The sequence below is a fragment of the Rhineura floridana genome, chromosome 6, assembly GCF_030035675.1.
Source record: "Rhineura floridana isolate rRhiFlo1 chromosome 6, rRhiFlo1.hap2, whole genome shotgun sequence".
Taxonomy (NCBI): Eukaryota; Metazoa; Chordata; class Lepidosauria; order Squamata; family Rhineuridae; genus Rhineura; species Rhineura floridana.
The window spans coordinates 82962339-82974349 of NC_084485.1; the positions used below are offsets into that span (position 1 = coordinate 82962339).

Here is a 12011-nt window from a genome sequence, read left to right on the forward strand (position 1 = left end):
AGTAGGGGTACATTAGACTTCCAATCCATTCTGCTGAATGTCTGCCTAAACTCCTTCAGGCTAGGAACCTTATCGAAAAGGATATTCAATTTCTGTAAAAAGGAATCAGTTTACGTTCGTATTACTCTGTTCACTCCCTGCAAAATTAATAAGGGACTCATTGGGGTCAGGATATGTCTAATATTCCTTTGGTGGGTGGAGAAAGTATTACCCATACCACCTTACAAAGTAATTATCTTCCTAAAAGTTAGGAAAGGTCAATCAAGCCACTTGCTTGGATTACATTATACTCAATAGGATGATTTTACAGCAGAGATAGTCAACTCAAATTCAAGAAAACACCGAATGTAGTTCTAATTCAGTGACGGGTATGCTGTGACCAACAGGTAGAAGAAAACTTTGGGCTAGAGGAAAGACCCAGAGCTACACAGTTAGTATGCCCGTAGAATGGTAGCCAATTTGTACCAAGCACCACCCCACAAAAATTCAAGGACACCACATTTCCCATGAATGCAGAGACTTGGCTAGGTATTAACATGAAGAAACTAACACATGCAAACTAAAGAAGGGCTTGAGAATAGTTCAAACCTCTCTAACAAGAGCCTGCAATTTCTTAGGAATATTCACCTCATAATTGGGGATAATCACATCTTTAATGTGTAGCTTAAGTTGTAGCCTCAAGAGCAGTTCGTATATCACATCTCACAAGGACTCCCTCTTCTCACGTTAACAAGCCTTGCTTGATTCACTTAATTCCCAATGAAAGACTGTGTAATATGGGACAGTGCTCCACTCTTGTTTCAAAGACCTCCACTTCACAGCATTTAAGACTATGCAAACTGTGACAAAGCTGTAACTCTAACAGAATAGGACCAAAGCAGCATACAATTAGAAGATACCCATCATCACTATTTGGTTATCACTATTCTGTGGGGTGCGTGCTAGTCTAAAATTACCTGCCACCACCAGATTATATATGCAAAAGATACCAACTCCCCTCCAGCACCTTCAGATCCAAAGCAAGAAAGAAGAATTAAATACACATGGCCTCACCTTTCCATTATATATTTCAAAGAAAGTCACATATACTTCCAAACCTAGAGCCTTGTACCGTGGCTGATTCTGAAGGAGGAAGACATCCTGTGCTGGTAGAAGAAAGAAAATTACAAGATCCTTATCAATAGTGTTATTGCTTTGGGATCTTTTCCAGAAGCTCTTTCAACTGTTTATGATATTGTTATCTAATCCACTGTATTTGAAGCATTTGCTGTGGACATCAGCAGTTAACACATCATTTAACAAGAAATATAATTGGGAAGAAAGGGCAGGATTCAGACAGGTTTCTTCACATTCCAATCATTTTTCCTTCTAGGTTCAACTTTTTAAAAAAGTTCAGATGAAGATAGTACATACATGCAAAAGCATATATTCCTTTAGAGGCCTTCTGCACTTTCCCAGAGAAGTCTCCTCCCATAGTCTAGAAAGAGAACATGTGTTAGAGGCAAAGTGTCAGCAGTGATTATTGGCAAAGTTGCAAATAATTCAACACAGAAAATTAGGGTTTTTAAAGCAGTAAAATTCAGTCCCTGCAGGATCATGCAGCAGCCCACACCCGATGGCTGATTCAAATCCACATAAGTACACCAGCCCTGAATATACAAATAATATTGTGATAATGCCTCAGTTTACAAATCTCAATCAGGGTACAGAAGTTCTTTAGCGTGCTACCACATACATACATCCATCCCTAAAAGAACAAGACACTCACATGGGTTTTCCCACTTCCAGTCTGACCATAAGCAAAACACGTAGCCTTTCCTCCTTCAAAGATGGTCTGCACAAGTGGTCTAGCAGTAAAGCTGGCCAAACACAGTAAGGAGAAATGCAAAATATGAGTGAATTAGTGAAATTGCATCACAGTACAAGTGCATTTACAAAACTCAAATTCCCATAAACCCATCTATGAAAATGACCCAGTAAAACTGTTACAATTTAAAACTCTTATCAAATATTGACGTGATAGCAATCTGCCTGATGACAAGTGCACTGTAGGTTGAAGAATACTGTAAGTATTTTCAGCCCTCAAAGCATAATGTTGTTTTAAAGGGAGGGGGGAATTGGGACATCTCAGTTTGTTGAATGGTCTACTACTATGTATTATTTTGCTGCTGTTTACAGATCAGTTGATTTGTTATGTGCCTTCAAGTCGATTTTGACTTATGGCGACCCTATGAATCAGCAACCTCCAATAGCATTTGTTATAAACCACCCTGTTCAGATCTTGTACATTCAGGTCTGTGGTTTCCTTTATGGAATCAATCCATCTCGTTTGGCCTCCCTCTTTTTCTATTTCCTTCTGTTTTTCCCAACTCAGTTGATTTGGGGGGGGATTGATTTGGGATTCATCATAAACCCCTAGCCACATAGAAGCACCATGCAGCAGATGCCACAGGTAAAGATCTTCCACATATCTAGCAGCTTCTGTGTGTGCAGTGCCATCCTATAAATGCTGTACACATATGGGCAGATACAAGAGGCAAAAAAGTTTTTATATTAAAAGAGGCATCTGCTGCCTAGAGCATCTGAATGAATTAAAATCTTGTGCGCAGGTGCATGCAGGAAGCTTCACATGTGAATTAGGCTTTCATGCCTACTGTTACATTTGGAAATTGTCACTACTCAGCACTGTTTGTTCACTGCCACTAAAAGAAAAGACATAAATTACCAATAAACCATTTCATTGGAAGCTTTTTCATCAAACGAAAAGTCAAATCGAAAAGGCTGGTTTTCAAGATATTTTGTCAGATCCACCTTCATCTTTGGTTCGTGCACTAGGATGCTGTTCTTGCTGACAACAGTAATTATATCACACTCTTTCTTTCCAAGTTCTGTTTAGGAGAAAAAAGTAGTTCACACTATGAAGTACGACTCTGTTAACTCTACAAAATATTCCAAATCATGACAACTTAAGCAAGAAAGACTAAAGTCATATATATCTACCACTGCAAAATTTGAATGACTTGGCATAGGATTTTTAATAGGAGATAAACAGCACACAGAAAGCATTGAGGTAGTAAAATGTTAATTGACAGAATGGTGCTGGAGGAAGGACTTTTCAACAGCAACCAAGTTCCACCTGCCAAAATCTATGATAATTTCTACATTTTCAGAGTTTATAGAACCCAACATAAGGAATAGCATTGAAATAACCTGTCAGTTGCTAAACTCTGCAGATGCCACTTTACCTTGCTTATTTAAGGGCCGTTTCCTCACACAGACACAAATTCTATGCTCTTCTATCTTTAAGAAAAAAGAAAAAACAACTCACATTAAAACAAGAATTTATGGCATCTTTATTCCCTAACGCATATGAGAGGATGGAAAACTCTGCAAGACCTAACAGTATAATGCAATTCCCTAGTGTATGAAATTTTTAAGATACAAGAGTTTTTGTTGCAGTTATAAAGAGTTGTAACATGACGCTGTCAAGATCATACTTTTTTCAGTAACCATGTAGTCCACAAAGGTCTCATTCCTATGTAAAATGGCACCAGCTTTCAGGTGCAGTCTTCTCCTTAAGATAGTTCTGCATATATGAAAATTTGGGGAATGTGAAATACTATAGTACAACCATGGTCCAGCAAAACATTTTTCCAAAACCTAGTACTGGAATTTTAAGTCATGTAAATTAAGGAAATTCATGTTGAAATCAATGACAAAGCAGGCAAATAAGAGAATGTTGGTATATACTTTTAGAAGTTGCATGCTTTATGAAACTTTAACCCAAGGAGATGGTTGCTCTACTTCCTTAATGGTTCATCACTTGTGAATGTTTTAAAAATCTGCTGTGGGTCTGTCTGAGTACGATCTAACTGCCTGCTGATTTCATTCTGCAACATTATATATCTGCTTTGAGGTTTTAGACAACTCTTTTCTATATTAGATATCTGCATAGTGTTAAATACATTGTGTGATACTATTATAATTCTTCAGGACATACAATCAATAAATGAGCAACACTTCTACAATTCCAGATAATACATTGAGAGTTCAGGAGATGTTCCTTCTTCTAATTATTTTAGTTACCTGCTTCTTGATTCTTATAGAGTCTATTTGATATCTCATTAAAACAAAGCTAGCATACACCAATAACTGCATTTCTCTAGATACTTACTGGATCATTCATCGATATTGACTGGCAAACAATAGTGGCTCTATATTCCTTAACCATCCGTGCAAAATCCCAGTTTGGACAACTACTATCATATTCCTATAAGGCAAAGTAGTAATTAGTTTGCAATCCTGTAATAATGAGAACCAAGTACACCTTTTTCTCTAAAAATGTGCAGCACTGTCAGTTAGGAAATAAAGTACAGGAAGTGACAAGGGTCTTCATATTGCAAAAGAACAAGCCCAAGATTCTCTTTATGCTTTTATTCTACTGTTTTAAAAACTTCAATACTTTTATAAATCTGATAAAGCTTAATTTAGAATTGGAAGAGAAAAGGTTCCCTGAACCATTAAGTTCCAGCTAGGTGCTCTCTATTATGTTGGCCTGACTGTAGCCTTGATCTTCATAGATGACAAGTGATAATCCTGTCTTTATTTTATTTATTTATTATTTGATTTATATCCTGTCCTTCCTCCCAGCAGGAGCCCAGAGCAGCAAACAGAAATGCTAAAAACACTTTAAAACATCATAAAAAGACCTTAAAATACATTAAAACAAAACAATGTTAAACACATTTTTTTTAAAAAGCTTTAAAAACATCTTTAAAAAAGGGTTAAAAACATATTATGAAAGAAAACATATTAAAAGCAATTCTAACACAGACGGAATGGGATAGGTCTCTATTTAAAAGGCTTGTTGAAAGAGGAAAGTCTTCAAAAGGAGCTGAAAAGATAGCAGAGATGGCACCTGCCTAATATTTAAGGGGAGGGAATTCCACAGGGTAGGTACCGCCACACTAAAGGTCCGTTTCCTATATTGTGCAGAATGAACCTCCTGATAAGATGGTATCTGCAGGAGGCCCTCATCTGCAGAGCACAGTGATCGACTGGGTATATAAGGGGTAAGATGGTCTTTCAGGTATCCTGGTCCCGAGCTGTATAGAGCTTTGTACAGTAGGGCCCCGCTCATACAGCAGGTTACATTCCAGACCCCTGCTGTAAAGCGAAAACCGCTGTAAAGCAGATCCCATTGACTTCCATTGACCAAAATGGCGCCCGGCAGCAAAAAAACACCGTAAAAGCAGAACAAGTGATGTAAAGCAAGGCCTTTCTACAATTCACAACCGCTGTATTAGCGGAACGCTGTAAAGCAAAGCGCTGTAAAGCGGGGCCCTACTGTACACCAAAACTAGAACCTTGAACTAGGATTCAGACTCAGTTTATTGGCCCTCATCCAGCCCACCACCCAGTCCAGGCAGCGGTCCAGGGCTTGCACGACCTCTCCCGATTCAGGTGTTATGGAGAAATAGAGCTGGGTATCATAGGCAGCTTTCTGTAATATGATTGTCATGTCTTTTCAAAGTAGTACTAACATACAAATCTGAAACTCAATTTTGTATGTTAATTGCTTTTAACTTTGAGAAAGCAAAACTAATTACATTTTATGCAACTAGAAGAGCTGTGTTTACCATGTGTAGTTTATTTATTCAGATTATATACAGAACACAGATGGATAAACAGATTTGGCTTGTTACCTGAGGCACTGATGGCATTCAGATACTGAATGAAGGATCTTGCAGAAGGTTTCATACAAAAAGTGTCACATCCTTACCTGTGCCCTCTTATTTCTTATTTCAGAGAATTGGGCTCTTTTCTCTTCCCTCTTATTTTTCATTTTTTCCATCTCTTTCACAATGTTAGATTTTCTCCGAGCTAGAGGAAGCAAGAGTGTCATTACTGTTTAAAAATGCAATAGCCTACATCCAAAAGTTGTTATTTTATCCACAAGCCTCCCAGATAGAGCCTTTAAAAAAAATCAGGAGATAAACTCCGTTAAGAAGATGGTTGTAGAAAGCCCTCTACCAGACTAAAGAAGCTATTAAAGGGATGAAGTTAGAAAACCATGAAGCAAGCTGGCAATCATTCTTCTACCTTGAATTGCAGCAGAGACCATTCTGAGAGTCTGTGGAGGGTCTTCCGTCATTTCATTGCCATTTGGTTGCACGTTACATCTGTCAGAAGAATAGCTGTTCCTAGATCGAGCTCGAACAACTGTTGAGGCAGGAAACCAGTGGTTAAAAGTACTACCCAAGGCAACACATGTTATGAGGTGGTCTGTAATGATTAATTCATAGCGAGGGGAAACAAATTAACAAAAATCCCCTTAAGGGTCATCTTACCATAAAATTTACCAAGTAAGTACAAGTTTCAGTGACAAGTCCGGAACAGGAATATAAATAGTTAAGTTATTTCCTGGTGAGATTGTCCAAGATTGTACGAGTCATTGTGCTGAACTTCAGAGAGGTTTGGAAAGTAGTGAGATGTTTTTCTGCTTACATGATACTCCCTGCTTTGCATGAGGTTGGTCCAGAAGCTGCAGCTGGTGCAAAGTGCTGCGGCACAACTGTTCACTGGGGCAGGGTATCGCCAACACATCACCCCGCTGCTGAATGAATTGCATTGGCTACCTAATAGCTACCGGGCTAAGTTCAAGGTTCTGGTTTTGGTGTACCAAGCCCTATACAGCTTGGGACAAGGATACCTGAAAGATCGTCTTACCCATTGTATACCCAGTCGATCACCATGTTCTGCAGGTGAGGGCCTCCTGCAGATACCATCTTATCAGGAGGTTTGTTCCACACAACATAGGAAGTGGACCTTTAGTGTAGTGGCACCTACCTTTAAATATTAGACAGGCACCATCTCTGTTATCTTTTCGGCACCTTTTGAAGACCTTCTTCTTTCAACAAGCCTTTTAAGTAGAGCCCTTATTCCAGTCTGTGTTGGAATTGCTTTTTAACATGTTTTTAACGCTTCTTTTTTTAAAAATAAATGTTTTTAAAGCTTTTAAAATTGTTTTGTTTTAATATGTTTCTAATGGTGGTTTTGTTGCAATACATTTTAAAGTCTGTTTTTATGATGTGTTAAAGTGTTTTTAGTGCTTTTGTTTGCCACTGTGAGCTCCTACTGGGAGGAAGGCCAGGGTATAAATCTAATAAATAGTAATGATGGTCCCAAGGCTCAGTATTTTAGAGAGTCAAGCACTCCCTTAGCTTGACACATGTTCACTGCTCAGCTTGGTGCCGATAATGCTTAGTATAATGCTCCAACTTTTAGCATAGCGCCCACACATTTTGGCTGGCTATCAGCATTTTGTGATCCCTAAAGTTCTGGAGGTCTGACATTAAGGAATGTGCACCCTTTCTGCCACAGTAATCATTGAGGTTTCACTAATTAACGATAAAATTATTATTACTACTGCTACTACTGCCTTCCATCTGTCACCATTAGGTTCCAAGGCTAGTCACTACAATATAAAATTCATTATTTTTAAAGCTTAAAACAAATTACACTCAAATTTAGAGAGGGTCTATTATTATTACTACTATTACTACTGCTACATAAGAACAACCCTGTTGGATCAGGCCGAAGATCCATCTAGTCCAGCATCTTGTTCTCAGTGGCCAACACTGCTACAGGAGTTGCTCCATCCCCTTGATAATTTTGGTTGCCCTTTTCTGAACCTTTTCCAGCTCTACAATATCCTTTTTGAGGTGAGGCAATCAGAACTATACACAGTATCCCAAGTGTGGTCACACCATAGGTTTGTATAACAGCATTATGACACTGGCTTATTTTCAGTACCTTTCCTAATGATCCCTAGCATCGAATTTGCCTTTTTCACAGCCATAACACACTAGGTTGGCATCTTCATCAAGCTCTCCACTACGACCCCAAGGTCTCATTGCTGGTCAATCACCACCAGTTCAGATCTCATGAACATGTATGTGAAATTTAGAATTAGACTCTGAACATTTCCTGTGCTAATGACACACTTGATAGACTGACTCCCAGGGGAGCGGAAAGCACAGATCCCAATCCCTTGGGGGGCTCCACTTTTTACACACCTCCATTCAGAGAACTGTCAATTTATTACTACCATCTGCTTCCTGTTTCTTAATCAGCTACTGATCCACAAGAGGGCTTCTCTTATTCCATGACTTCTAAGCTTACTCAGGAGTCTTTGGAGAGGTATTTTGTCAAAAGCTTTTTGAAAGTCTAAGTACACAATGTCAACTGGATTTATATGCTTGTTGGACACTCAAAGAACTCTTAAAGCTTAGCAAGACAGGACTTATCCTCACAGAAGTCATGTTCTTCTTCTATATGCTTGTTAAAGAGAGAATTACCCATTTTCCACCAGTTTTCCCGGAACACACATTAAGCTAACCAGCCTGTAATTTCTAGCCCCCCCACCTCTTTTTTAAAATTGGTGTCATGTTGGTCACTTTCCAGTCCTCAGGTATGGAAGCAGATCATAAGGACATATTTTTGTGAGATTAGCAATTTCACATTTGAGTTAAGAATTCTCATGGGCATGTCATCCACACCTAGTGATTTGTCAGTTTTTGTCAATAAGGCACTTTATCTCGTGTCACCACTATTTGCTTCAGTTCCTCAGACTCCCTTCCTGTGAAGATTAGTTCAGGCACAGGAATCTGCTTCTAATTTTGCAATTTAAAGGAGCTGCTCTATAATCTTACCCTGTGAAGAGAGATGAAAAGAATTCATTCAGCTTCTCTATCTTCCTTCTTTAGCTCAACTTTGACTCTCTTGTCATCCAAGGGTCCAACCAACCCCTAGACACTCTCCTGCTTTTAATATATTTAAATAAGTTTTTTGTTTGTTATGTTTTTAGCAATGTGCTTCTCAAATTCTTTTAGCATCTCTTTTTGTCTGCTTGCATTTCTTTTGTCAACGTTTGTCTTCCTTTTTATTTCCTTATTCGGACAAGATTTCTGTTTTCTAAAGGAAGCCTTCTCGCCTCCAATAGCTTGTTTTGACTCTGCTCATTAACCACGCAAGCATCCTTTTGGCCCTGGTGGTATATTTCTTGACCTATGATATACATTGTAGCTAATTTTCTAATATTGTGGTTTGAAACAACTCCCAAGCATTTCAGAGATTTGACACTTTTGACTGCCTTTCAGCTTCCTTTTTACCAATCCCCTAATCTGGGAGAAGTTTCCTCTTTTAAAGTAAAATGTGACTGTGTTGGATTTTGGCAATTGTTCATTTACAGTTGATAGCACTATGGTCACTGTTCCCTATCATTTCAGCAACACTTACATCTTGTACCAGGTCCTAAGTGCCATTTAAGATTATGTTCTGTGACCAGCTGTTCTAGGGCACAGTCATTTAGGGTATCTAGAAATGTTACCTCTTTGTGGTGACTGGAACATGCATTTACCTAGTGTATGTGAGGGTAACTGAAGCCACCCATAACTACAACACTTCCTTCTTTTGGATGCCTCCTTGATTTCATTCTCTATCTCAAGATCAGCCTGCACATTTTGGTCAAGAGGAAGATAGCACATTCCCAGTACTAAATGACTCTTGGGGCCTGGTATCACCACCCACAATTCCGTGGAGGAGTCTGTTGCTTTTCGGATTTCCAGCTTGTTAGACACTATGTCCTGTCCAACATATAGAGCAACACCACCTCTGGTATGCCCTTCCCTCTACTACTACTACTACCACCTCCTTCCTCTTCCTCCTTCATTATTTATTACATTTGTATACCGCCCCATAGCCTCTGGGCAGTTTACAACAATTAAAAACATTAAAAACAAATATACAGATATACAAACTTCTTATAGAGTTTGTTTCCAGACGTAACAGTGTCCCACTACTTCTCTCGATTCCTCTAGGTTTCCATTATGCCTGCTGTATGTATGCTTTCCTTTAAGAACAAACATTCCAGTTCACCCATCTTGGCTCGGAGGCTTCTGATATTAGCATATAAACAGAGATAAAGTGTCTCTGGCCTCTCTGAATTGCTATCATGTGCCCCACAATCTCAGTGCCTAGTTCTACTCCTCCATTTAAACTATCATGCATTTTTCACCTTCATCTTCAATTTGGCCATCTAACAATCATTAGAACAATAGCATGTGACTGGCCTACAGAATGATTGAGAAGGGCATTGAAACTTCAGTGTTGCAATTTAAATTAAAAGGATAGAATTTGGTTTATGCTGAAATGCCAATCTAGCTCTCTGAGAATTGGGGACCCTTTCAAAAATGCACATTTGCAATATTCTTTAATGCACAGAAGTGAGATATATCCTATCTGTGTGGTCACTTGCACAATACAAATATTAAGTCATAATGTGTTGTACTTATCCCAACTCACCAGGAAGAGCAGAATGGCTCCGCGCTGGTACAGTAGCAGGCGATTCAACCTCCATCTCATTTTCCAGAGGGCTGTTCTGTGATTCTGCTATGACAGACATTTTGCTGGCTTGGAATCGCAGAGCTACGGAAGCAAGGAAAAAAGACCACCAATTGCCAATTCAACAGTATGCAGCAAAATTTACTCAAAAAATGTTTGCATTTTTTTAGTTCATGAAGCAGTACAATAAGGTTTAAACCCCCTTCAGCAAGCGTGTGGGATAAGACCAAGAGCTAGGGGTCAGTTTGATAAAACTGAATTTAAGAGTATAAATATGCGGGGGGGGGGGATATCCCAGATGCCAAATATTTCAGTTCCTACAAACTCCCACCACTTGATAATTCCATTGACTATTAGTTGAATATAAACAAAAACATCAGAGTTCTTAACAGAACAAGCTTCCACTATAGCAGTAGGTGCTATTCAGGAGCAGCTCACCCAGTGGGGCAGCAACAGCCTCCCAGCAGAAGCATCACTGCTACACACCAGGAATAGGAGGTAGTAAGGTTGGGCTTGTGCAGATGGGCTCTGTCACTCCACCTGTGCAGCCCTTGCCCCTCCCCCTCAGCTAAGGGAAGCTGTTGTTAGGGCTCTACCCCACCAGGTGAGTTTCTTTTGGTGCTACAGCTTATACTTAGAAAAGGGCTCAATGGGTTTATTTGAAACCTGGCAGCATAGGAGAGGTAAGTCTGAGGATGGTCAATGTTGATTTTAAGGTAAGGAATAGAAATTGCTTATTTTATAGAAGTTTATTAAAGTCTGACAAGAGAATCTAGCAGTTTGACAGTTTCTCCTTACAGAATTTACTGGTGTTGGACTTGTTGACCAATTTTCCCATTTGTACTGTGTCTTTTGGGAAATCTTTTGTGCATTAGAGCAAGGTGAATATCTACTATGTATGCCTTAGTAGTAGAGTAACATGTTTGTAGTTTTATTAAAAATGTACTTTTTCAGGCTATTTTAGCCTGTAAGTGGTGCTAAGGCTATGTTGTGGCACATGCCCAATAGGAAGCTGTTTTGCCTAACAACAGTTTCAGCTACAGATGCTCCTAGACTGATATAAGACCTTAGCTAGGCCCAACACATGTGTAGGGTTTTCAAACTGAACTAGATAGATCAAGAAGCTCAAGGTCTCCAGACAAACTGAAATACAGTCAAGTATATTGATATTATTTAGAATCATAGAATAGAAGAGTTGGAAGGGGCCTATAAGGCCATCAAGTCCAACCCCCTGCTCAATGCAGGAATCCAAATCAAAGCATTCCTGACAGATGGCTGTCCAGCTGCCTCTCGAATGCCTCCAGTGTCGGAGAGCCCACTACCTCTCTAGGTAATTGGTTCCATTGTCGTATGGCTCTAACAGTTAGAAAGATTTTCCTGATGTCCAGTCGAAATCTGGTTTCCTGCAACTTGAGCCCATTATTCCGTGTTCTGCACTCTGGGATGATCGAGAAGAGATCCCGGCCCTCCTCTGCGTGACAACCTTTCATGTACTTGAAGAGTGCTATCATATCTCCCCTCAGTCTTCTCTTCTCCAGACTAAACATGCCCAGTTCTTTCAGTCTCTACTCATAGGGCTTGGTTTCTAGTCCCCTGATCATCCTTGT

At 39.4% G+C, this 12011-nt stretch overlaps 1 protein-coding gene across 2 annotated transcripts in view; it reads right to left on the reverse strand.

The window, feature by feature from the left end:
- Positions 1–12011, reverse strand: part of KIF2C (kinesin family member 2C) — a 53699-nt gene that overhangs the window by 26778 nt on the left and 14910 nt on the right. For both annotated transcript variants that reach the window (XM_061632746.1, XM_061632745.1), the window contains exons 5-13: positions 10366–10488; positions 6103–6222; positions 5783–5883; positions 4175–4270; positions 3246–3300; positions 2726–2888; positions 1769–1859; positions 1414–1477; positions 1054–1145 (exon numbers count right to left, since the gene is read on the reverse strand). In XM_061632746.1, the coding sequence (XP_061488730.1) occupies positions 1054–1145; positions 1414–1477; positions 1769–1859; positions 2726–2888; positions 3246–3300; positions 4175–4270; positions 5783–5883; positions 6103–6222; positions 10366–10488 (905 nt within the window). The remainder of the gene's footprint in view (positions 1–1053; positions 1146–1413; positions 1478–1768; positions 1860–2725; positions 2889–3245; positions 3301–4174; positions 4271–5782; positions 5884–6102; positions 6223–10365; positions 10489–12011) is intronic.